This window comes from Sturnira hondurensis, unplaced genomic scaffold, assembly GCF_014824575.4.
Source record: "Sturnira hondurensis isolate 20B ecotype Veracruz unplaced genomic scaffold, ASM1482457v3 Scaffold0011378, whole genome shotgun sequence".
Lineage (NCBI taxonomy): Eukaryota > Metazoa > Chordata > Mammalia > Chiroptera > Phyllostomidae > Sturnira > Sturnira hondurensis.
Window position 1 is genome coordinate 7,148,535 of NW_028084009.1, and position 25,515 is coordinate 7,174,049.

A 25,515-nucleotide genomic window follows, 5' to 3' on the forward strand; every position below is an offset into this window, starting at 1 on the left:
TCACTGCAAGATGAGGAGGCCCGGAGCAGGGTCGGCCAGCCTGCCGCTGGCACCAGAGGGTGGAGGGATGGCACAGCAGGTGCCCTTTCGTCACCCACCCCCGATGGGGCAGATGGTGTCTGTGAGTCTAGGTGGCCACTAAGGCAGCGGGCTCGTCAGCATCATGTCTCATGCCATGTACCCAGTGGGGTCCTCCTCTTCTGCCCTACCCCCCGACCCCCCCATTGTAAATATCAGACTCCACGGCTACCTTGAACGCCTCCCCCACACCCAGACAGTCATTGTAAAGCAAAAATGTGGGAGTCACCTTTGACTCCTTTCTCTCCAATCCGTGCTGCCTGCCTGGTACCAGCCTCCTTGCCCATCCCCCTCTTCTTCCCTCACTTAGGTCCCTTCTCCACCGTGGGCCAGAGGGGACCCTGGGGACTCAGGTCTGCCTCCAGCAGAACAAAATCCTGATGCTCGGTCACGAGGGCCACAAGGCACTGCATGGCCTGGCTCCTGCCCCTCTCATCAGCCTAACTCCGCCCTGGCCCCTCCCTCTGCCCGTTTTGGGGGTACTTCTGAGCTCCAGGTTGCTGCACCTCTCAGCCGAAGCACAGCCAGTTCCTCCTGCCAGGGGGCACCCTCCCTCCTCAAGTCTGGGTGGGCACCCCGCCCTCTGTGCTCTTGGAGGCCCGGGCAGACTGAGGGGCAGTTGTTAGACCCGTCTTCTCCACGAGATCACTAGCACTGCTGAGCCGAGGTCTGGTCCCGTCTCGTTCACTGTGATAGTCCCCTCGAGTCACGTGTTTGGGTACAAAATAGATGCTCAGGAAAGATTCAACCTGAACTTGGTGTGAGAATAAAGCCAATTCTGGAGGGGCGGGTGGGTGGGGTCCGGCCCCCATGCAGCCCTCTCCCCCCACTCCCCGATGATGAGAGGCACGTCCCCCATAGGGGGTCACCCTGCCAGCCCGCCTCAGGGTCACCTCCACCATGGCGTCCCCCTGGATTGCCCTGGACAGAGGAAGACCCTTCCTCTGTGTCACCCCTTTGTGTTGTTGGGAGGGAGGAACCTTCCCGACCTTGTCTGGCTCTTTGTAGTTCCACAGAGAACCACATCGGGGTTCCCCAGGCTTCCTGAACTCACTGAGTGGCCTGGGGCTTTCTGATCACAGGACAGAAGGGCGACCCTGGGGAGGGCTTTTCTGACTCGGATCCCCGGGAAGGGACGGGACACCCACCCTCCCTCACATCCAAAGCTTAGCCCAGGGCCTCTGTGCACCTTGGTTCATTTGGTTCGCTTTTGAACAGCTTTGTGGAACTAATTTACACAAATAGGATAGGACATGTGGTCTTTGTGACGAGCCCCTTTCCCTCAGAGTAACGTTTCAAGGTCCATCCATGTCCTAGCAGGTGTCAGGGTTTTGTGGCTGAATAAGGTGACGTCGGCGGGACAGAGGGGCCACACTTCGTGTGTCTGTCTGTCGGTTGATGGGCATTAGGGTGGCTTGGGTTTGGGGACATTAGGAAGCCTCGGTGGTCCCCGAGGGGGTGTGGAGTGTGCTTCCCAATCAGTCCCACCTTTGCCAGGGATCTTGCTGCAGAGGGACAGTTGGTGACATTCACAAAGACCCCTTGAGGACCCCCAGGTTGGGACCCTCCGGCAGACAGCTGCCTTCGGCCAGCTCTTCCCAGGCCTCGGTGGTCCTGGTTGGGGGTGACTTCGAAGGCCAAGTTCACCAGGAGATTTTATCTTCTGTTGACCAAGAGACCTGGGTTGCTAATTTTTTTAAGTTAAAACTGTTTTTATTACAGAGCATTGCAAAGCTCAGAAAATAAAATGACCAGCCCCGTACCAACCCAGCCGTGCCCAATCACAGTACTTGGGGTGTGTGTGTGTGTGTGTGTGTGTGTGTGTGTGTATACAGCATCTGCACACATAATGCCCCCTTTTTATTATAAAACCTTTTATCACAAAATCATAAGCATATAATTCTGTAACAGAACAATATCACTCAAGCGCACCGTATGACATTGTAGATGGGATGTTTAAATTCAAACTATACATTATTGTGCCCATATTCTTACTCTGCCGACCACACTCATGCAGGCGTCACTCCTGCCGGACTCTATGTTTATTTATCTATACGAGAGGGGAAGGGAGGGAGGAAGAGAGGGAGAGAAACATCAGTGTGAGAGAGAAGCATTGGTTGGCTGTCTCTCATAAGCGCCCTGACTGGGGACCAAACCCACAACCCAGGCACGTGCTTTGGCCCGGAATTGAACTGGTGACCTTTCAGTTCACGGGCGAGGCCCGACCCACTGAGCGGCTCCAGCCGGTGATGAGAGGGAGGCTGCGTTTCTGTTGCTGGTGACGGTTTTTGTTAAACCGCTTTTAAGAGCAAAGAGTTTGTCTAAAGAAAAATCTCACGTCAGTAGCAGGCCAGATGGTGAGCAGCGAAGGCTGAGCAGCTGAGGGTGGTGGGTGCCTGGCAGACACCTTCCCCCTTCTCTTCCTGCAAATGCCCCCGGGTGGCCCTCCACCCAGCTGGCCCATCTCTGCCCCTGCCCGTGGGCCTGGACCTCAGCTCTGGGCAGGGGCTGCCCCAGGACCCACCAGGACAGACCCCGGTCTAGGGGCATTGGCTGTATCCCAGCCCCACCAGGACCTGGCTTGTGGCCTGGGCAGGTACCCCCAGTTCTAAGCTCTAAGACGGGGCTATAGCCACTCCCACCTCCCAGGCCGTGTGAGGAAGAATTTCACCTGGGACTAAAGCGCTCAGCCCGGAGCTGGGCACATCGCCAAGCAGTGCTTTTATGTATCTAAAAAGTATCCAGTAAAACGTTTTCTCTTTGTTTCACTGTATTGTCAACTGCAGTTAAAGGTTGGGGTGGCAGGCACGCATCTGTCGGTTTGTTGCTGGCTCCGCCCTCCCACCCAGGGGGCCAGCGCTTCTGCACTTGTTCACTGCTGGGTCCCTCCTGGTGCCCGGCTCCCAGGAGGGAGGCTGTGCACATTCTGAGCGAACGCACGAATGAATGAACTGGAGGCAACTGCACCCGGAGCCCAGGTCTGGGCGTGGACCCTCATCTGTGCTGTTTCCGCACTTGTGGTTCTGTCTGTGGCCCCTCATCCCGGTTTCATCCCACTCAGCCTGGGCGCTGCCCCGGGGCCCCCCTCCCTGCATTAGGTGCTGGCAGGGTGTGAAGGAGCCACCCCAAGAAGGACCCAGCCCTGGCCCCTGGGGTTGTTTGAGGGGCCAAGACTGGACAGGGCCAGCACTCAGCCCACGGCTGCGGCCTGCCTGCCTCCCGCACCACCATCTAGAATTGAGAGCTGTGCTCCTTAGCACCTTGGAGGACACCTGTGCGAGTGCCAGCCCTAGGGGTGACACCTTCCTTGCTTGGCCCCGTCACCTTCATCAAGAGTGATGTGGGGAAGCCCCACTGGAAGGCACCAGGGGCCCTGCCTCTCTCCTCCCAGGTTAGGGGCTGAGGGCCAGGAGGAAGGAGTGGTAGGCAGTGGGGAGGGGCTGAGGTGGGCGGGGATAAGGCGCCCCCCCTTCTGCAATGGTGGATCCCGGGCTGGGGGTCGACTGGCCTTCAAATCCCTGAGAGAGGAAGAGACCAGGAAACCAGCCGCCTGAGCCACTGGGGAGCTTGGCCCTGCCTCCGAGGGAGGCGCCCTTAGGATTCCCGTCCCCACCAGCGGGAAGGGGGACACGGAGGTATCCTGGGGTCTAGAGCGCCGCTGGGGTGGGAGCGCGGTTCATAACTCAGGGTCCAGCCCCCACTTCCCCCAGGCGGCGGCGGCGTGCAGTCCTGGTATTTGAGACCCCTCCCCGGCTCCACGCTCTTTCTCACTCCCCTCGTGACGTCATGCTCCTCTCGCGGGGCATGATGGGAGAATCCTAATGTTTTCCAACAGATGCTCCAAGAAGAGCTTTCAGATTAAAGCAATTGCAAGAGCAAAGATTCTTCATTTTTCCTTTTTTTTTCCGGGGGGGTGGGGGGTGGGGTGGGGGGAGGGAGCGCCCTTAGAAATTCCTGGACATCAACCCCTGCCCCAAGCACGCAATAAACACTGACAAGAAAAAGTTTTTATTTCCTGGTTCAACTTTTTTTTTTCCTGGAATACGGACTGAAGAATGGGAATAAACTCGAATAAATAACAGAGGCAGGCCGCGCGCACTGGGATGCGCCTGGCTGCGGCCGCCAGGCTATTGTCTCGCCGCCCTGAAGCGGCCCCAGCATCGTCCTCCGGTTCTTTCCCTTTCCCCGGCCTTTTTGGTTTTGCTTTTTAAAGAGGCGCCCCCTCCAGCCCCCTCGCCAGTGACCTTGGCCGCCTTGGATGCTCTGATTCCACGAGGCTCCCTCCAACTTGCCCCCGCGCCCGCCGGGCCCATGGCCGCGTCCGAGGACGGGAGCGGCTGCCTTGTGTCGCGGGGCCGCTCGCAGAGTGACCCCAGCGTCCTCACGGACTCCTCGGCCACCTCCTCCGCGGATGCCGGGGAGAATCCAGGTAACAGGGCCGGGCGGGGGCGGCAGGGCGGGTGGGGGAGGCCCGGGCAAGCGGCGCTGGGCGCACGTCCCAGGCGCTGCTCCGCGCCCCCGCCTGCATTCGGGGAGCCCCGGTCGGACCCGGCACTCTGACCCCGCAGTCCGTGTTCCCCACGACGCGGCCGGGGCGCGCCGCGGAGCCCTTTGTGCAGAAGGAAGCCAGTTTCCGGGTGGAGCCAGGTGCTCGGCGTCAGGGGCCCTCCTCGCCGGCTCGTGGGCAGGGCTGGCCCTCCGAGGGACTTCCCTTCCATGGGTGCTGCTGACCAGCTCCGTGAGGAGAGTCAGACCCGTGGCCACCTCCGCCAGGGCTGGCTCGGAGCTCTGCCTCCCCCGGGCCCCAGCTCAGGTGGCCCCGCGTCCCCGCCCTGGCGGGGCAGAGCTCCTGCGGCCCCCGAACAGAGGGGCTTCCTCTGGTCGCCCAACTCCGGCGGGGCTGGGCGCACCTGGGCGCGCCGCCCGCCTCCCCGACAGGTGTGCTCCCAGAGCTGCCAGCGGGGAGGTGAAGGGCGTGCGCCGGGACAGAGCCCGGTTTCATTAAATCACGGGGACTGGGTCCACTCCCCACCCCCGCGGCAGCGTCGATTGTTCAGGTGATAAATCCGGTCACAAAGGCGTCTATGTGTCTTGATTGATTACTTTCCAGGGAGGAAGAAAGGCCTAATAAAGCAGGAGGGGGGTGGGCTGTGCGCGCCCTGTCACCATGGAGACGCGGGAAGCAAAGCGATCATTAAAACCTTTTTCCACCAGAAGGCAATTTTCACTGCACAGGGAGAAGTCGGAGCTGCTGAATGTAGGGTTCAAAAAAAAAAAAAAAAAAAAAAAAGAATCAAAGCTGGTGCCTTGGTATCGAGACACAGGACCCAGTATTCCGTCTTGGAGAAGCACGGTCTCTCCGTAGATTCTGTTCTGAGGATAAGTTGCCGGTGCCTTTGGAGGAGTGCGCTCTCTGTGTGCCTGGAGTCCAAACCCGGCTACCTCGGGGTAGGAGGTGGGCATCCAAGTTGAGGCAGCCCCTGGGGCTGAGTGAACAGAGCTCTGTGGGGGGCGGTCCCCCCTCAAAAACACGAGGGGCCTTCCTGTCTCACTGCAGAGAAAGACCCATCAAAGGCAGCTCTGTGGGCGCCAGAGCCCAATTTGAAATTTTAAACAATAAGCCCATTCAAGGCTTGTAAGATTTCTTTGTTAGGGCTGTTGACACTGTATCATTGAGTCAAACTTAGGTACCAGCCAGAGGAAATCCCTGGCTTTTCTCTATCTGGAAGGTCAAGTTCATTTCCTCGGAGTTTCAAGCAGAGGCTGCTAGAAGCCGACCCTGAAGGCTTTAACTGATCCTTTTAGAAGAAACTGGGGATGAGACCCCCGGCACTCCATGTTGGATTGGCTCTTCTCTGTGCTGGAGATGCCTAGCTGTGATGGGTCCAATTATGGGGCTCGTCACGGGAGGGTCCTTCCCAGCTCCTTTTGTCTCCCTGGCAGCTGAAGGAAGCAAACTTGAAACGGAAATGATGGAGGGTATGGCTTCTGGGCTGCCTGCCTCGGTGGGTGGGAACAGGAGCTGGTGCCTGCCCACTAGGGTGGGGGGTGAGGGGAGCGGCGGAAAGTGCCCGGGATTCAATGAAGCCAGAGGACGGGGAACACCTGAGTTTATTATAATCACTGGTTCACATGGTCGGCTCGGGACCCAGAGGGCAGATGGTGGAGGTGAGCAGTCTGTATGATTCTGTGAGTGGTCGAGCCTTACTAAAAAGCAGCAAGCATGAAGTTTTTATGGACTGTGTTAAGTAAAGGAATTCTGGCAGGAAGAGAGTGAGACACTGGCACGGTGGCTGAGAACCAAAAGGTTGCGGGTTCGATTCCCAGTCAGGGCACGTACCTAAGTTGTGGGTACATGCCACTTGATTTGCCACTTGATCCCAGGTTGGGGCATGGGTGAGGAGCAACTGTCGATGTTTCTCTGTCACATTGAAGTTTCTCTCTCTCCCTCTCTCCCCGTTCCTCTCTCTAAAATCAATAAACTTGTCTCAGGTGAGGATGAGAGAGCGAGAGAGAGACAGAATCTTCAAGTTGGAAGTAACCTGGGAACTTGAAGCAAGAAGGGTGGTCTAGGGGAGCACCTTCTACAACCTCCTTGCCTGCTTGACTTGGCCTGGGCTTACATACCTCTGTGGACAGGGGGATCACTTCTTTCCGATGCAGTGCACGCTGCTCTGTGGACGTATCTCTTTCACGTTGCCTTTCCAGCTGGCTCAGGGGGGTCTGCCGCCCATCAGTCCTGACGGGGTCGTCTTGTCACGTGTCTCCGGGGCTTTCAGAGTCTGCTCTTGTAGATCAGTGTCCCACGGACTGGAGTCATTTTTCCTCTAGGGTTAAGTGCCCGAGTCCCTCATCCTGCTCTCCCTTTGGGGTCGCTCAGCCTGTCCGCCTGCCACTCGAGAGAGCTGCTCCTGAGACTCGAAGTCGGGGCACCTGCTGGGGACTCTCCTGGCCCGGAGTCACGTGGAAGAGTCGCCCTCTGCCTTCTGCACTTTCTGTTTCGTGAAACAGCCCAGGGGGCTTTTAGCCTTGCCCCCAAATGTGTGTCGGTGCCTCAACACCCTCTTAGTGAAAATTCAGAATGTGATTGGGGGCGAGCTGTGACACCCCTTTCTCTCTCCAGAGGTTTTCTCGGGGAGGCCCGGAGTGGACGACAGCCTCTGCCCCCTGTTCCACGCTGGCTCTGCGTGTGCTGGGGAAGGGCATTTCACGACACCCCGGGGGAGTGCAGGGCACGTGGGCTCCACGGGCGCCTCCACTGCTGTTTCTGCTCAGCTCCCCCCACCCCCGAATCTCTGCCCCCCACCCCAGTAGCCACACAGTGCTCCAAGGAGCATGTTTTCACAGTTTAGTTTTGCCCACGACGAGCCACACGGTGGTGAGGACCTAGGCAGATCTTCCTTGTGTAACTGTGACCTTCCTCCGGGGGGTGTCCCAGTGAGTGGGACATCTGGGCTCCCAGGGGACCTGCAGGCTGTATTTCAGTGACATCGCACTCTCCCAGAAAATGTGCCAATGGACACGCCTCCCCAAATCCCCGAGGGTGTCCCTTCTCCCGAGCTTGCTCACACCTGAGATCACCAGTCTGGGTCTATCTCATACAGGGAGTGACAAATGTCATCTCCCCGTGTTCATTGGTGGCTCCTTGATTGCTGGTGAGCAGGAGCATCTTCTGTACCCTTATTATTAGGGCACTAAATCCCTCAGTGGCCATGTCTGTGGTGAGGGACAGCATGGCAAGCGTGGAAGAAGTCCCCGAGGGCCACCTCTTCCACTCTCTTCATCATCGTTCCATTAATGATCCCGTCTGCCCCTCACCCAGGCTCTTCTCTGTAGACCCTTACTGTGCCCCTGCAGCAGGAGACCCTGCTCAGGTACACCCCCAAAATGAACCTTGTCAGACAACAGGGCAGCCCCCCCAGGGCCCCCTTGCTTTCAGGGATTCGCACTCAGCACGAATGTTGTTTCATTCCCTCTCCCCATCTGTTTCCGGGACCTGGGAAGCCTGTCTGAGCTTCCCCATTGGGTGGCCTGTCCTGGCTCTGGTTCAGCACAGAGCGGACAGTCTGTGACCTCCTTCTTGTCCAGTCCCCTGTACCGCCTCAGCCTCCTCCTTGTCTCCTCGCCGTCCTGGCCGCTGGTCTGGGGCCACAGCTCTGTCCTGCTGCCTGCCTACCCCGCCCCTCTTTCTGTCCCCGGTCCATCATGCCGGGACTCCTGCAGGGCCATCCTCCCGCCTTTTCCCGCCACTCCCAGCTCTCCCTGAGGTGTCTCCCTGGCTCCAGATGCCTGGACCAGGGATGGGGCCATGGGTCACCTGAGACTGCTTTGCAAAAGCATGTCTGTGTGGCCCGCAGTTTGCCCGTTTACAGATTCTGTGCGGCAGGGTCCCCGGCAGAAGTGGATGGGGGACCCTTGATCTAGGGCAGGGTCTGACCCTCGGCACTGCCGGCATTGGGGCGCCCTGTGCATGGCAGGGTGTTTAGCAGCGTCCCAGGCATCTATTCACTGGGTGCCAGAAGCACCCCGTCCATAGTTGTGACAACCCAAAATGTCATCAGACGTTGCCAAGTGTCCCCTGAGGGAAAAGTCTCGCCGGAGAGCTGCCATTTCAGGTTATTCATGCTCAAACCCGGGCGCACATCGGACTCACCCGCAGGCTTGTTGGCCTCCCGCGTTCCTGATGGAGCCCGTCTGTGGGGCTCTGATCGTGGGCTTTTCCAAGCAGGTACTGCGGATGCTGCTGGCCAGGTGGCCACGCCCGGGGCAGTCCTGCGCAAGCCCTCAGCCATGGTCCTGGTCTCTGTCCCCACAGCTGCTGTGTCTGTGTGTCCCTGTGGGCCCCGTCTCCTCCTTGGGGTCTTGGGCCCAGGTCACCGCAGAAGGCCCATCAGTCCACCTGACAAGATTCAGGTAGCTGCCCCACCCCCTGCCCCCAGCCAGCCTAGGCCCAGGGGCTCAGCGCTACCTGGCGGTGGGCTCTTTCCCCCCGTGGACGGGCCCCCTCTTGCCCAGATGCTCAGCATGCACTTCACCCACAAGAGGCTTCCTGAGCATTTGGGGAACGAATGGGCACACGTACCAGACGCCAGGGTCTAGCTGGCCAGGTGTGAGGCCGCCCAGGTGGCTGCACCCTCCTGCCAGCTGGACGAGGCCTCTGTAGACAAGCAGCTGAGTGACAGCTGGTGGGTGACGGGGAGGTGAGTGTAGACAAGCCATAGCCCCATCTTCCTGCGGGGACAGGTCCACCTCAGAGAGGGAGACACTGTATAGAGCATCGGCTCTGCTCTGGAGCTCCACACAGACAGACACACAGACACACAGACACGGGGACGCAGGGACGCCCCCAAGCGCAGGCTCCATCGTCCTGGGCCCGCCCCTTCTTCATCCCATCACTCTTCCTGGGGACCAGAGTCATCTGCCCAGTGGCTGTGCTTCTTCCCTTCCCACCCCCCTGTCCGACGTCACTGGCCACCTGCAGCCCTTTTGTGTCCCAGGTCCCCCAGCTCCTGTCTCCCAGATGCCTCAGTGCTGGCTGTCGGGGGTCTTTTCTTCCCAGCACAGGGAGTTTTCCAGAATGCACCCCTGGTCTGGTCTGCTCTGCCTCAGCCCTTGAACGGTGCCCCTGCCCCAATGGGGGCAGAGAGGAGGAGAGCCGAGCCCCTCCCTCTACGGCGGGGGTCTTCCCGGGCCCCTTCCTCACACCCTCTCTGGATCCAGGTCCTACGCTTTGGGGGCCTCCCCCAGCCTCTTGCGGAGAGTCCGCGTGGCATTGTTAGCAGTGAGACTGCGCGCTCGTCACCTTGCCGGCTTCCTTGGGGTTATTAGAAATGAAACTGGTTGCTCTGAAAGAATATGGAGTTTGGAAACTTTGAGTTACTCCTGATTGAGAAAGTGCAGCATGTTCATTATAGAAAATGGTTGGATGCTTTTGAAATATCTGTTCTCACCCACCCCTCCTCCTCTCACTGGACACAGAAGGCAGTGACGAGGGACAGCTGTGTCCCCGGGACTCGCCCAGGTGCCAGGCGTGGCTGTCTACCACGAGAAAGTCAGCTGCGCTCCTCTGTGTCACGTCAGCGAATTTCCTCGTGCACGTGTCTCTCTTTGAAACAATCTCACTGTTTATTTGACAAACCAGCTTACTATCTGTCTCTCCCTCAAGGTGCTGCTGTCCAGTACAGTGGCCGTGAGCTACCTGTGGCAATTTAAATCTAAATTACGTAAATCAGAATGAAAAGTTCTCTCTGACAGGCCACACTTCTAGGGCTCCATAGCTACCTGGGGCTGGCGGCTGCCATATTGGACAGTGTGGTGCTAGAACATTCCATCCTCGCAGATGGCTATGTCACGTTGCTCTGGACTGGGGAGGCCCTGAGGACAGAGCCCTGTCTGCGGTCCCCTGGCTGTGCTGTGTGGGAACGCTCCCCAGCGAGTGGCTGTCGTGTGTGACTGAGTGGTCTCAGTGCTGTCTTCTGTGAATGAAGTTGGGGGCCGGGGGACCCTGTGGTGAGCAGGTGGCATAAGGGGCCGTGTCCCTGAGTCCAGGCCACACGGTCGGCCTCTCCGGGCGGCCTTTCCCTGACTGTGCTACCTGCGGGTTGGCACAGTGTTGCCCTCACCGGCACTTTCCTGTACCTGCCGCTTTTGGGGGGCCATCACCGCCCACCTGGTCTTCCTCCCTGTCCCCCCCAGACCACTCCCCCAGGGATGCTGCCCCCCAGCCAAGCCTGCCTACCCCGCTGACTGCCACCCCCGAGAGCCCCCTTGACCTGCTCCAAGTGACCGGCGCGGTCCTGTGACTGTGGGCTAGCCCGCTGCAGGTCAGAGGATGGGAATGTGTGGGGTTTTTTCCTGTTTCCCTCCCATGCGTTGGCTTGGTGAGTGCTTTTCGGGAAGGCCTTTNTGTTGCCCTCACCGGCACTTTCCTGTACCCACCGCTTTTTGGGGGCCATCACCGCCCGCCTGGTCTTCCTCCCTGTCCCCCCAGACCACTCCCCCAGGGATGCTGCCCCCCAGCCAAGCCTGCCTACCCCGCTGACTGCCACCCCCGAGAGCCCCCCTGACCTGCTCCAAGTGACCGGCGCGGTCCTGTGACTGTGGGCTAGCCCGCTGCAGGTCAGAGGATGGGAATGTGGGGGGGTTTTTTCCTGTTTCCCTCCCATGCGTTGGCTTGGTGAGTGCTTTTCGGGAAGGCCCTTCCCAAGGGACACAGGTGAGCCATTTCCACGCAGGCCGGTGGAGCAGCCCAGGCACTGGCAGCAGGCGTGAGTGTGGAGGGTGGGGGTGCTCAGGGCCCCCCCTCCGCCTTCATCCAGGTGTCCACGGTGAGGGAGATGGTATATGCCACGGGAAGGCAGGTGAAAGGGAACGGCTTGGAGAGGACTAAGGTGTGCCAGAGGATTTGGGGCTTATTGCTCTTGGACTTGAGAGCTGGAATCTCTTCCACACGCGATGATACTGTCCAACATGGTCCCTCCGCAGAGCCCACAGGGGCCGATATTCTCGCAGGCGGGCGAGGCAGGATGCGGTCTGGCTGCAGGGAGCGGGCCCTCGCCACGGGGGAACGTGGGCACAGGGAGGCCCCATCACCCTAGTGTGAGAGACACGCGGAATCCCGGAGTCTGATGCGGAGTGTGATTTTTAAATACTGGCCAGTTTACCAGTTAGGGGTTGGTCTGGCTTCATGGGATGCAGGAGCTAAAGAGCACCGGCTAGAATAAGATAGAGGTTTAGCTTTGACTGGACGTGCAGACGCCCCGGCCTCGGTGTGGCAGGGTCAGGGCTCTGGTGACGGGATGGTGGCTGCGTCTCCAGCAACAAATACGTGCTCTGGGTGGGAAGAGGAGGAAGGCGACAGGTGCAGGGGCGTCTGCCTGCTGAGTCAGGACTTCGATTTCCTGGGGGCCCCACCCAGCGACCGGCACCTGCGCTCACACCTGCGTGGCCAGGAAGGCGTCCCAGAGCCACGGTCAGCCCCGAGGAATGGGAAGGCAGGGTCGGTTGGGTCGTCTCTTTGTTCTTGGTTTCAGAGGCTGCCTGGCTCCCCTGAAAAAAACAGGGAGAGAGGGAGGGAGAATAAAGAGGAGAATGGAAGTGGCAGCCACCTCATTAACTGCACGTCAACTTAAAAGCAGACCAAGCGGCCGACCCCAGCCCAGCACGTCCGGGGCTGGGTGTGGCCCGCGGGCTGCCCTCGGGAATCTCATGCGGAGAGAATCTTGGGAGGGTCGAAGCCGTTTTTGTATTTCCTGACGTTCCTTTGCTAAGAAACAAAAGGGTGGACAGAGACCTGCGATCCCAGCCTGGACCCAAGTCCGCCCAAATTCCACGTCGTTGCGTTTATCAGGGAACGGACGGAGGAGGTCGCGCCCTCACAGAGCTGACCGTCTGGGAAGGGATCGAGGGCTGGAGTGTCACAGTGCTCGTTGTTCACTCTGGGCTGTCCTCCTTCTTTGTACTTGAACTTTCTCTAAACTCTTAAGTTGGGTCAGAAGGTCGGGGAGGCTGACCCTGCCACAGGCACGTATGGGTAGAGAGGTGGCTGTGAGTCCCAGTGAGTTTGACACCTGCCCACCCATCTGCCCCGCCCACCCCTGGGCGCCCTACCCACTCCCCACCCTGTCCCCATCCCCTGGGTGCCCCAAGCACTCTGTGACCTGCCCACTCGCTACCCCACCTGGCTCTGCAGGCCTCATCACATGTCTTGCTGGAAGGCCACGTGCCCTTCGCTGGACCAGACAGGTGTGTCCCATCCCATTCCTGGCTCACGCTATACATCCTACAGCCGTGCACATGTCTGTAGTCACATGAACACTCAGAGGCAGATGTCCCTTCCAGTCCCCACTTCATCCCCCTCAGAGGCCATCAGCACCAGATTTGTCCCTCGGAAGTCAGGGGAGGTGGTGGCAGGGGTGTGGACGGCCCCGTCTTTAACAGTCTGAGGTCGGCGTTCTTGTTCGCTAAAGTGGGTCACTTGGTTGGGTGGCGTGGCAACGTCCCTTATCTTAGGGCATTGGGGCGCGATGACCTAAGTTGGCCGGAAGTGGATGAGTTGGCCGCTGTGTGACGAATGCGCCAGGAACCGAGCAGAGGACAAGGGCCGTGGCTGCGGGCCCACTCCTTACACACGGTTACCCAGCTGCTCCGCATGCGACACTTGTTCAAGTCCCCCGGTCTCACGGCTCACTGACGAGTTACGCTGTTGTCACTGTGCACATCGGCTCCTACTTCTGGGAAGCCTGCACCCCGGTGCAGGCAGAATTTTTGCCTCCTCCTCCTCCTCCTCAGCCCAGGGGCTTTAAATGGAGTAGGGAGGATGTGCCGACACTGGTCTCCCCACTTCGAGTTGGCAGGGAAGCGTCGTCTTGGCCAGTGTCGGCTCTGGGATGACTGTGTTCCTACAGTCACACGTGTCACGCTGTTGCTGACTGTGGCACCTTTGTCAGCAGGGGCTTCTGGGCAGAGCTCCGAGCGTTGGCCGGCCTCGGGGTGATCTCAGCCCCTGGGCGTGACTGGGCAGGGGTCTGCTGGGCAGTTTGTCCTCACATGTGACTGGGGATATGTCCAGAGGAGGGTGGGTGGAAAGTGTCAATGAAGGGGTGGTGGTGTCACTCTGAAGCACGAAAGGAGAAGGGCATGGCAAACGCCACTACGGGGGTGCAGGTTTCAGTGAAGTCGGTATGGGGTCCTACGTGGTCATGACCTTCGTGAGCCATGCTGTTTGTCTGTCTGCCCACGCATTCAGCACCGCTGTGTGCGATGAGCCTGGTGTGGGGGCTGGAGAGGGGGGTATAAACCATCTTGCCCATCCTGGAAGCTCACAGTCTGGTTAGGGGCCAGGCTGTGACAAGTGACAGTCTGCTGATGTGTCCCCTTCTGTGTCGTGCCCAGCATCTCTGGCTGCTGCCAAGGCTCCCTCCAGACCTCAGAGGTCTGCAGTGAGGGGCGACCCCCTCCCATGTGTGCGGGTAGACAGAGTCTGCAATCCGGTCGAGACCCAGGCTGGGCTCAGCTGGGTGGCTCGTCGGCTGCACCTCACCCTCCTGGGGCCCGGCGATGCCGTCTCGTGTCTGTGGTAGAGATGCACAGAGCCTCTCAGGGAGTAGGGCCTTCAGTTCCACCCAATCCTGTTAGAGTGACACATGGGCCAGGTTAAGGTCAAGGGGCGGGAAACACACTGCTCTTCTTTTTCTGGGGAGCTGGGGCCAGGGTGCGGTCCGGCCCGCACGGTGGGCTTATTGCCCCTGCAGACTGGGGGTTCCAGGGGCTCAGAGGCTTGGCAGCTTCACATCGGGTCTCCTGCTGCCTCCAGTATGGCCGGGTTTTGACCTGGGGGCACCCACAGATAAGGTCTTGGGGGCCGCCGGCAGGCGCGTGGACACTTGGGTGTAGGACTGCTCGGGTCTGTGTGACTTGGACAGACTCTCCTGAAGTCTGGGAGCCTCAGGTTCCCCAGCTGTGGAATGAGGGTCACTCACAGCAGGGCCCACCGGGAGGGGGGCAGTCAGGGTCTGGTGCGCTGGTTGCTAGACTGTGCTGAGCACCGGGCTGGAACGCAGGGAGGGCCAAGCAGGTTCATGTGGGTGCTAGCCACGTCCCTTCATTACAGAAGCCAGCAAAGGCCTCTGGCAGGCCCCTGCCCTTTGGGCCCTGGCCGTGGGAAGCTCTGACCCTGGGCAGTTGAGGCTCCCAGAGGCCTGCGTCTTCTGCTGGCGCCGTCTTGATGCCTAAAGCAGGGCTCCTTGTGGCCCCAGGTCAGCACCGCCAGGTGCAATGCAGCATCCCCGTGGGGCTGCCCTGCCCTGCCCTGCCCCCTGCAGGGCTGGAGCTGCTTCAGGGTGCCGCGCTCCACAGGCATGCTCTCCGGGCACCCCGTTGACCTCTAGTTGACCTCTAGTTGGTGGGGGGGGGCGGGGCCAAGTAAGAAAGTTGGGTAACAGGCCCAAGTCGGAGGCCAGCGTGGAAGGCTGAGTCAGCCCCAGCTGGGCCAGGCTGTGACCGTGCTGCAGGTACCACGGGCTCCCAGGCTCCTTGAGGTGGGTTTGGGGCTCAGGAGAGAGTGTGTGTGTGGGAGGGGACCTGGCACCCCCACTGTCGCTGTGGTTCCTTCTTAACCTGAAACCTTGCAGGTAGCCAGTTACAAAATAACAAAAAGTTTATCTCACTTTTTAAAAGAAATTGTGAGTGACAGGGGACATTTAATAACCAATGAGGCAGAAGCAGCAAACTGCGTTATCTCGGCTTCAATCAGCCTGGCAGCCTCTCGGGTGGGGGTTTGCGGGGTCCCACCCCTCTGTGTCCCCTGGAATCTGACGGAACTTATCTTTTCCTTAAAATAATGATGGCAAACAGCACCGACACTTTAAGCAGATGCTTTTCTTTGAATAGTTTCCTAATTCTTTCCTGCTCTCTGGGAAATACCTGTGTGTCTTTTTCCTCTAAGCATCTTCGTTGTCCACCGGTCTTCTCTCGTGTCCGTGGCGATGCCGACCTTCTTATTCCTGTGTGCTTTTGCCCATAAGAAATGTATAATTAAAGGGAGCCCCCCACCGAACAACAGAGCGAGCGACCTTCAGGTGGACGGGCCGCGTCCCGTGGGAGGTGCTGGGAGCGAATGAGCAGCGACTTGTTAGTGACAGCGTCTACTAAAAATAAGCCTGCAAATGCGTTAATAATTGGTCTCTGTGTGGTTTTTAAATCAACTAGTAACAGTTTATTCCGGGAGGGTATTGGCACAGAGCAGCTGTGCGCTCACGGGGAACGTCTACCCAGCACTTGCCTTTCCCTGCCTCTGCTTCCCGGCCTGGGTGGGGCTGACTCTTGCTTGGTGAACTCTTTGGCCTGGAGGCTAGGAGGTCATTTCCCCCCTTGGCACCTGGGGGCCCAGTTAACATTTCATGGGGACAACATCCCAGGAGCCAGTGGTCCTTGTCGTGGGGGTGTCAGATGATTTCTGCCCCCAAAGGGGCTGAGAGCTTGAGTGGAAAAAGGAAGTCACACCCAAGATGGGCAACTCGCTGGAAGTGAGGTTCTCTCTCTCCCCCTCCCCTAGTTCTCCTCCATTCATCAAACCGAGTGCCCCTTGCCGAGCCAGGTGTGAGGCCAGGTGCGGGGACAGGGCAGGGAGAGGAAACCTTCCCCACCTCCATGGAGAGGGCTGGCGGGGGTGGGCTGGGACGTACCATCCCACAGGCCGGTGCCCAGTCATGCCGGTAAGGGCCGTCCAGGGGCTGCGAAGGGGCTGGCAGTGAGCGGGGAGCGACTCAGACGAGACGTGCAGGGAAAACAGTGCTTGAATTGAGAGCTGCAAGGTGGTTGGAGTGAGCCAGCCCAGGTGGGAAGGGACAGGTGTGCTGGGCGGAGAGGGGGCCCATGTAAAGGCCCGGAGGCAGGAAGCAGAGGGGCGGGGGTGGGGAGACGATGTGAACTGAGTGTTCAGGGACCCCTGGAGAACCAGCACTGGGAGATGTTCCGCTTCCCTCTCACTGGCAGGGCAGCCCCTGAGGGCCCCAGGGCTGGACCTGATTTTCAAGGGGCTCAACCCAGAACTCCCCAGCCCCTTGTTCCTCATGGCCCCTTGACGGGGAGCTCAGCGGTGAAATCCATCCGCACTTTGGGGAATGGGGGGCTGCGGCTGGGGGTCGGGGGCTGGGACAGGCCCAGGCCCAGAGCTCGTCCTCGTCCTCGGAAGGGGGCTGGCTGGCTGGCTGCAGTGCGGACTTCAGGCTGCACCGGCGACAAGCGGGTAGGAGGTCACGTGGTCCCACTGTGGCAGCTGGAGCACACCGTCCGCAGCCGACGCCTCCGGTGCCTGTGCCCTGTGGCCACCCCAGCCCACCTGCACGGTGCTAGACTGGGACCGTGTCAGGGTGCCGTACGGGCACGCGGGGGCCAGGCCTGGGTGGACAGGAGCATCTGCAGCTGCTGGATTTCACGCTGGAAGCTTGGAACTGGCACCGTGGGCTCGGCAGACGTTGCATCCCTGCTTCCCCCCATCTCCCTGGGGGAGGCGACAGACGGCACCAGCTCCTGCTGCCCAGGCCTGGCTCAGGGGTGGCAGGTGCCAGAGCCCAGGGAGCTAATGCCCAGGGGCCATCCTCACCCAACGGAGGGGGGTCATGTCCCAGCCTCCCCTCCTTCCCGCAGGCAGTTCTGGGAGCTGGTACCCAATCGAACCCTCCCCACCAGCAGTAATCCTGAGAATGTGCGCCCTCCCTCCCCCCCGCCCGCCCTCCTGCTTTCCTACATCACCTTCCATTTAAGTGGCCTGCTCTTAAGCTCCCCCCCACCGAGCTCTGTGTTCAGGGGAAATCAAACCAAAACCAAGATTGGGAAGGTAGGGATTTGCTGAAGGATCAGACCTGTGGGGCAGAAAGTGGTGTGTGTGTGTGTGTGTGTGTGTGTGTGTGTGTGAGGGGGGGGGGAGAGCAAGCGAGGGCGACCAGAGGGTTTGGCCTGTGTACCTGGGTGGGGAGGGGGGCTGTCCAGGACAGTGATGGGGAACGTGGGGGCGGGCAGACTGGGAGTCTGGCAGGGTCTGAACCGGAGACCTGAGCAGGTGCCGAGTGGAAATGGTGCGTGGGCTTGGGGCTTGGTGCGCGTAGGTGCCTGGGACCAGACAGCATTGGTGGGCCAGGCTGCCCACCTGGATTCAGCCGTGCCTTCCTGTTTAAGGAGCATCCAGTCTCCTTCCTTCCTGCTGTCTTCTGTCACTCCCTCCTCCTTTCATTTTTTGTCTATCCATCCATCCATCCATCCATCCATCCATCTGTATCCATCTACAGTTTCCATATGTTTATCTACCATCTCCTATCTACCCCTTCATTCCCTGTCACCCACCCACCACGTGTCACCCACCGCTTGCCTCCCTTCATCCTTTTTCAGCATTCCTGCCCAGTTAGAGTCTTGTCCCTGCTTCAGTGCCCCAGGTGACAGGTGAGTCCCTCCCTCTTATGGATTCTGCCTAGGAGTTTCTGACTGCTGAGACAGTTAGCCCAGTGAGGTCCTGGGACTGCGCCTCTCCCTGTCTCCTGCCCAGGATTTGCTTTCACCGTCCGCCCTCCTGCCCATCTGGGCAGAGGCACTGAGGAACCCCGCTCCTTGGCAGGCCGGCCGTGTGCCGGGGAAGAATGGGGCCAGTCACCTCGGGGAGATGCCCCCCAGCTGTGGCACCCTCCCCCTGGCTCGCCGGGCAAAGGCGGCTCTGTGCTCCCTGGGGACAAGGACCATCATTGAGGCAGGCCAGGGGCAGCTCTGGAAGACGGAATGACGGCTAGAAACGAAAACCAGGCATTTCACAGAGAGGAAGCCCTGCACCTGGGCCTCCGCAGGAGCTTGGTGTCCCCCACGAAGGAGCCTTTGCTCTGGGCTCCAGGCTGGGCTCCACCCCCGGGGAGGTTGAAGCTCTGCCCTCTCCTGGGCTCTGTCTGAACACGTGAACAAGAGAGACGGAGTGGCCGGGGGACCGCTCCACTGTCTCGTGGCTGCGGGGGGCTCCTCACCTGCCTGAGGGTGGGCGCACATTCTGGAGGTTCCCCACCGCTGTGTTCAGATGGGCCACGAGAAGGCTGGCTTTGCAGAAAACTGGAGGGCGTGTTAGTAAGACGAAGGTGAGCGGAGCCCTGAGCTGAGGAGGAGGTGAGCAAAGGAGGCAGGCTTGGCTTTTTGAATGACTATATTTTCTAAACTCTTCCTTTTGCGATCGTTTTAAACTCATAGGCAAACAGCCCAGAGCCCCCCTCAGCTCTGCCACGGGAGCCTCGCCCCTCTGAGGTGGACCCCAGCAGACCGGCTGGTGAGTCCTGCAGCCGAGTCCATGCCACAGCTGGTGTCCCCGGCTTCCCGTGCACTTCAGTTTGGTGGCGGTTGTATGCCGTGTCATCGCACTGAAAGCTTGGCCACGGTCAGGTGACACTAACATACTTCAGATGAAAGCGTCTTTGGCTCCTGCGATGGCCCTGGCCCCGCGTGACGGAAGCTGGCACTTTCCGACTCTCTGCTCTGTCGCCTCCATGGTCCCGGGGCTGGTGGCAACCTCCTCTTCACCCCCAGACCCCTACTTCGGTGGTCCCTACTGCATAGAAAGACCAGGGCCAAAGAGACGGCTCGTCCTTTTCTGTCCCCTCCTGGGGCCATCATGACAAACAGCACAGAAAGGTGACTTCAGGAGCAGAAGTTGGCCCACGGTCTGGATGCCCTCATTCCGACTGGTGCACCTCCGGGGGCCCGATGCCCAGTGAGCACACGCTCTGAGGTGCCGGGGGTTAGGGCCCCAGCGCAAATTCCAGGGACACACAGTTCCGTTTGCCACTGGGGTTCCCCTCTGTCCCAAGGAGGAGGGAAGAGACCCCTTCCTCTACTAGGATGCCCCCAGTCCAGGAGATGTCGACACAGTGATGGGGTGGTAGGCTCCCTGGGGCACTTGGGGTCCGAGGAGGAAGGTTATGTCCACAGTGGAGACGGGGATGGGCAGAGGGAGTTGACGGGAAGGTCACGAAGGACAGTGGATCGGTCTTTGGGGGTCCTGGGGTGACCTCGGGCGCAGGGGCTGGTGTGCAGGGCTGGTTTGGGCTGCTGTTGACTGTCCTGACATGATGGAAGTAAGCAGAGCTAACGAAGTGGAATGGGCCCCCGTGCTGGGAGAGAAGCGTCCTCAGGGGAGTGTGGTCTCCAGTGAAAAAGCTGGGGACAGTGCCCACTCTCGGGGGCCTGTCTGTGGCCTAATTAGCAAGAAGAGCCGTAGCTAACGACCGGCCCAGCACTTCTCCAACTGATCTGTGCACAGGCCTCCTGGCACGCTGTTGGCACGTGGGTTCTGACTCACTGGGCCTGGGCTGGGGCCCGAGACTCTGCATTTCCAATGAGCTTCCAGGGTATGGGGCTGCCGGCCGGAGTGCTCTCATCTTCGGTCCCTGTATCCCCACCCCCATGCAAGCTCGCTGCCAGCCTCCCTCCAGCGACAGGGGCCCAGAGTCCCTGCAGGACAGCGGGCGTGAAGAGGGGATGGGAGCGCTCATCCTGGTCCAGTTGTCAAAGGCAGCCCCACAGCGAGGGAGGGTGAGCACGGGTTGCCAGCTTTTATGTTTTGGTCAAATCAGGATGTTTTAAAACAAAAGGACAATGATGAAGAAACAAAAGAAACAGCCGATGGTCATTTCCTACACGGAACTCAGGCCCAGTGGATGGGAAGGCTGCTGGCCCCATCCAGGTGCGTCTTCTAAGGCGGACGGAGCCAAGGACGTTTCGTGGGGACTGTGGAAGGTCACCACAGGCTGGCGTGGACTGACAGGCTGAGGGCTGTGGGCCTGGCTGTATGAGCGGGGACTCCCACGCCTCAGAGGGGTCCTCACGCTCCCAGAAGCCACACACAGTCTGTGGCCACTCTGTCTTTTCCCAAGGGGAGCAGCCCGGGCTGAGCAGGGACTGTGAGACAGGGAGCCCTCCTTATTGCCCCTGCCACCCCTGCCTTCATCCTGGGGGCGCCGTGTCCACTCTGACCTCTCGTCTGTGTGCCCCTCGCAGGCCACAGGAGCCTCGGGCATGGCCGACTCTGTTTCCCCTGCTACGGAGCCCACACCCCAGAATGTGCGGGGTCAGGCAGTAGAGCTGGGAGACCTAGGAGCACATGCCTCTTCCCCACAGCCCCCACTGCCCGGTCGTGAAGAACACACCTTCTGCGTCCCTCTGTGCCCCTGCCCGTTGCGAGTGGACCTTGGATGACATATGACTTAGGTCAGCCATCGAGTCCATACCAGGGTTCAGCTGGAGTTTTGGGAAGAGGTATATCCCACTACAAGGCACTGAGCTGGTGGGAGGCGAGTCTGGCCTGGCGGTTGCCCCAGCTGCCCAGGTGGGCCAGCCTGGGGACACATCCGGTCCAAAGGCAAGCGGCGTGGGGCGGAGGGGCTGCTCTCCCTGAGGGGAGGCTGGCTGGTGCTGTGGTGTGTCAGACGAGGGTGGGCCCGGGCGGGCTGCTCAGACACGTCAGCGAGTTCCCTTGGGGGCTGGGCCCTGATCGCAGGCCTGATGGCACCCGAGCGCCTGCCTCCCTCCCCCCATGTGGCGCGCTGTCCTCCCCGCCTGCTCGCAGGTGCTGCCAGATGGCAGTTCCTGAAGGTGTTTGAAAGCAGTGTCCCCGCAGGACCATGGGACTGACTGGGGGACTAGAAGGATGTCTGTGTGGGGACCCCCGTTTCTGGAAGGATCTGTATGACTCCCTGTGATGTGGGCGGTGCTGAGGCTTTCTTCACAGAAGTGGGATTTGCTCCGGTATTTTCTGTTGCCTGGGTTTGCGCATCACCGGGGTGGAGGCTCTGGAAGTCCCAGAGAAAGGCGTTCTGGGGAGTCATTCGAACACAGTTGATTGTAACAGTGAGACACCCAGGCTCATAATGTACTGCCCCTGGTGGCTTTACACTGTGGTTCTGTGAGCGCTGTAGCAGTTGCGGGTTAATGGATAACACGATTAATTATTTAGAACATGAAGACAGGAGATTCCTACCAAAGCAAAGACTTTGTAACAGATTAACGAAGAGGTTCCTACCTTAATTACAATTTTGAATTTCCACAGAATGTTTTCTCCAAAACCACTCAACTGTATAAAGTTATTGAAAACGTCTAATTTTTACATTACTTCTTTGCTAGGTTGACCCGCTCATATTGTTTTTATTCTGTAGCTTTTCGGTTCAAAGCTTTGGGTCTTCATTTTATCGCCTGTGAAATACATACAGTGGACTTCACGAGGCCCGTGGAAGGGTTTGCAGCCCAAGGGGACGTTTTGAGGTTTGCGGGGCCAGAACTGGACAGTGGTTTCATCTCCTTCTGTGGGGGGACTCCGGCTCTGGGGGGCCCAGCAGGTGGGCCCCAGCCCTTCCACTTGGGCTGTTCTCCCCCCTCCGAGACTCAGTCTCCTCTTTGGCACAGTGAGAGTAGTAACACCACGCACCTGGTGAAAGCCCGACGGGGACAGTGCGGGCCTGTCCCTTCCTCCCGTGTCGTCCCTTCCGTTCGCTCTAATGCCCTTGGACGAATGGGCCCCGTGTTCAGGAAGGAAAGGAACGTGTTAGCATCACACACACCCACGGGCATCACACGCTGTACGAAGTCGTGTCCCACGTCGTCCCGGCTCCTGCTGGCTTCCTGAATGCAGTAGGACCGAGGGCCTCGAATCCGGGTCCCAGTCCACCCCTGGTGGGCGTGGGGCTGTCCGCGTGCTTCCTCCACTGCATTCCCTCGTCTCTGAAATCCGGGGTTTGCATGATCTTCATTTCTGCTCTTCCTTCCAGGGCAGAAATGTTCTGTCCCGTGGGGACTGTGGACACTGGAAGCATTCTCCTGACTGGTTTATGGGGGTGGTAGACTGGGTGCCTTCCCGTCAGAAGCGCCTTCATGGTACCAGTCAGGACGCGTTCAGCTGCTCGTGGCTTCAGTGGCTGCTGAGAACCCAGCCCCCTGGCTTCGCCGTGGGAGGCATTCACTCACTGGCCGAACGGGTGTCATCAGCCCCGAGAACTGACTGCAGGCTCCCTCACCACCTCGTGGCCTCTCAGTTCAACTCTTCCTTCTTCAGGGGACCCTCATCGGCCTCAGGCTCCAGCCAGCCACCTGGGGGCAAGAAGAGAGTTTCTGGTTCCTACTAGTTCAAAAACAGAACAAGTCATAACCATGTTTCGCCGGCCCACAGGTGGTCAGCCTCTGTCGAATCAGCGGGCCAGGGTGGGGGCCCCAGGGGCTGCAGCCAGCAAGGGATGATGGTGCATCGGTCTCCGAATCGTCATACAAGTTATTCTTTCACAGGACCCTGTGTCTCCGACTCCTTAACCAGCAGGAGGATGGCTTGGGACTGGAGAGCCCAGGGTGGGCGTGGGCTCGGGGGTGGGGAGAGGGAGCTGGAAGACTGGACCCTGTGGGGTGGAGGACACTTGGGTGTCCCCGCCCCAGAACAGGCTTGCGCTGACCTTGGTGCTGAATGTGGAGTCTGTCCTGTCCTCAGCTCGTGAGCATCTGTCACTGTCATGTCCTTTTGGCACCAATTAAAGAGGACACGCCGGATTAGGGAAGTGATGGATTGGGTTCTGTGCACCCTGGGGGTGAGGGGAGAGAGCCACCCACTCTCCAAGTGTGGGCGGACCTGCGCTTTGCCGGCGGCAGGGCCTGGGGGTGACTTGGTCCCTCCCTCCCTCCTCCTGAAGACTAGCCTGTCTCCAGGAGACCCTCGTCCCTCTGATCACCAGCCCCGTGTTGAGATGACAAGCCATGGGGTGTGGACATTGGAGCCCCCGTTTCTCCAGCACCACCAAGCTGGGTGTCACGGACACAGGAGTATGATAAAGAATCAAGTGACTTCCCCCGGAGTTTATTATGTGCTGGGTAATTGTTCACCTGGTTCAGTTAATTTCTGAGTTTTATTTCTGTAAGTTGGCCTCGCATTTAAAAAAAAAGACTAATGAGACCGAGATTTTATGATAAGCATATGGAAAAGCAAATAGCAAATAACCCATCTATGAAATTGTTGTAAGAAAAGTTATTATAGCAATGATTAGAGCAAAACGACCCTATTTAACGCTCAATGGTTATAGAGATCCAGCTAAGATAGAGGAACGTATTTTCCTTAAAAGATGTTTCAAGGCGCAGTTTAGTAGGGTCTCTCTCACGCACAGTCATGTATCTGAGACACGAACTCAACGAAGACCAACCGCAGGCAGCGGCCTCAAGCCTCTTTCTCTGAACTCAGCACAGCAGGTCCCGAAATAATGCCATCCCATTCGGGGTGATCCATGTGCGGTTGTGTTCCTGCCCACACCTGCAGACCTGCACGCTGGGGGACCAGTGTGTCCGAGTTGTCCCAGTGTGGGTACAGGTGGGTGTGCGTGACCCAGGGATGGACGGAAGGGTGCCCTAGCCTGGGGGGGGGTCCCTTTTGTCCCCTGGGCTGCCAGGAGAGGGTCCAGTCACCCACAACCCTGAACTGGAATAAGCGGGTTGCAAAAGAATGATTTTACTTGTTTTGATGAATCTTTTTTGAATGGATGTAAAACTCACATTGATTTCAATGTTTAACATCAGGTATGTTTGGGGTGTTTATTTAGAAGTTCAGTGGTGTTTCTGTGACCGTGAATGGGCCGTAGGAGCTCAACTCTTGTTTTTGCCCACCAGCCCTCGGTCAGACTAGTCTCCGTGTGGTTTTGCTGGACGTTGAGATTTCCAAGAAGTGAGAACTAACTTCATGTACTTTGTGTACATCAGGAGCTCAATTAGACAAGATGGTTTTGTGCTAATATAATGGATATTGGGGGGTTTATTTACTTTATTTTTATTTGGGTTTAAAGAATTCTCTGTACTTCAACCTATCAGAAAGCACTGTTCTGTTAGAATCAGAGTTGGGAATGCTAATTCCTATTACAAACTCAGGTGCCGGTACACACGAATCACTCTGAGAGCCTTTCCAGTCCGTGACTCAGTAGTAGTCAGTAGTGTAACACACCTGTAGGGTGCAAGCACCACCCACACACCGTGGTACTTTCCGTGTGAGATACAGATTGTGCCCTAGGCGCTGCTCGTTATTTGCCTTCACGTGTGAAAGATAAGAAACGAAACCTCACAGTGTGGTTTTCCGTGTTGCCTTTGTTTGCAGTGAGAACGTGCTTTCACTTGGTCGACTTGAGTTTTTCAGAGGCTTTCCTGTGCACCTGCTGACGGGCGGATTTCCGGGTTGCTCAGTGTCGGAATCAAGTGCTGTTTCCCCACACACTGAGTGTTTTCCCTGGAGGTCAAAGGTAAACTTGGCACATATGTCAAAATGTAGTCGAGTAATTTATAGATACACACCCATTTTTATGGGTATAGAAATAGGTATTTAGGGGCAGGGGAAGAATTTCCTTTTGGAAAATGAGCATACAAAAGCCAGACTATATAGAGTGAGATATTAGGCTCTGGGTACAGAGTGATACGTGGAGAGGTTTTTGGTTGCATTTTCTGAGACGGGGTCTCGGAAGCCCGAGGCTCAGCTCTGAAACACAGAAAACAAAGAAACATCCAAATGCCAAGGGAGTCATCAACTCAAACACCACCTGGCGGGGGGGGGTGTGCCCAGGGGGTGCCTGGCTCTCCTTGCATCTTTCTCCAAAATTAATAAAGTGTGTGCATTACATATTGGCACGTACCTAACATTTACATAAAAAGTAGCAGATAGGAAGATGTTAAGTTCCTTGGGAAGAAAACGAACGTCGAGAGCCATTCTCTGTCTTGCGTTGTTGATGGCTCCTGTGGGAGTAAAAATTAATTTTAAAAAGCCAACTGAACACAACTTCCACCATTAAAGAGAGATACTTGTTGTTTAAAACGGGACCTCACTCAGTGCAAATTAAAATGAGACACCATTTCCACGCGCCAGACTGGCAAAAGTGAAAGCACATAATCCCGGCGAGGGTTGGCCNA

At 58.4% G+C, this 25,515-nt stretch overlaps 1 protein-coding gene across 2 annotated transcripts in view; it reads left to right on the top strand.

Moving 5' to 3' along the window:
* The first annotated feature begins 4,037 nt into the window (after positions 1-4,037).
* The window catches only part of PHACTR3 (phosphatase and actin regulator 3), a 110,097-nt gene continuing 88,619 nt past the window's right edge, over positions 4,038-25,515 (top strand). For both annotated transcript variants that reach the window (XM_037059996.1, XM_037059997.1), the window contains exon 1: positions 4,038-4,507. In XM_037059996.1, the coding sequence (XP_036915891.1) occupies positions 4,390-4,507 (118 nt within the window). In that variant the 5' untranslated portion in view covers positions 4,038-4,389. The remainder of the gene's footprint in view (positions 4,508-25,515) is intronic.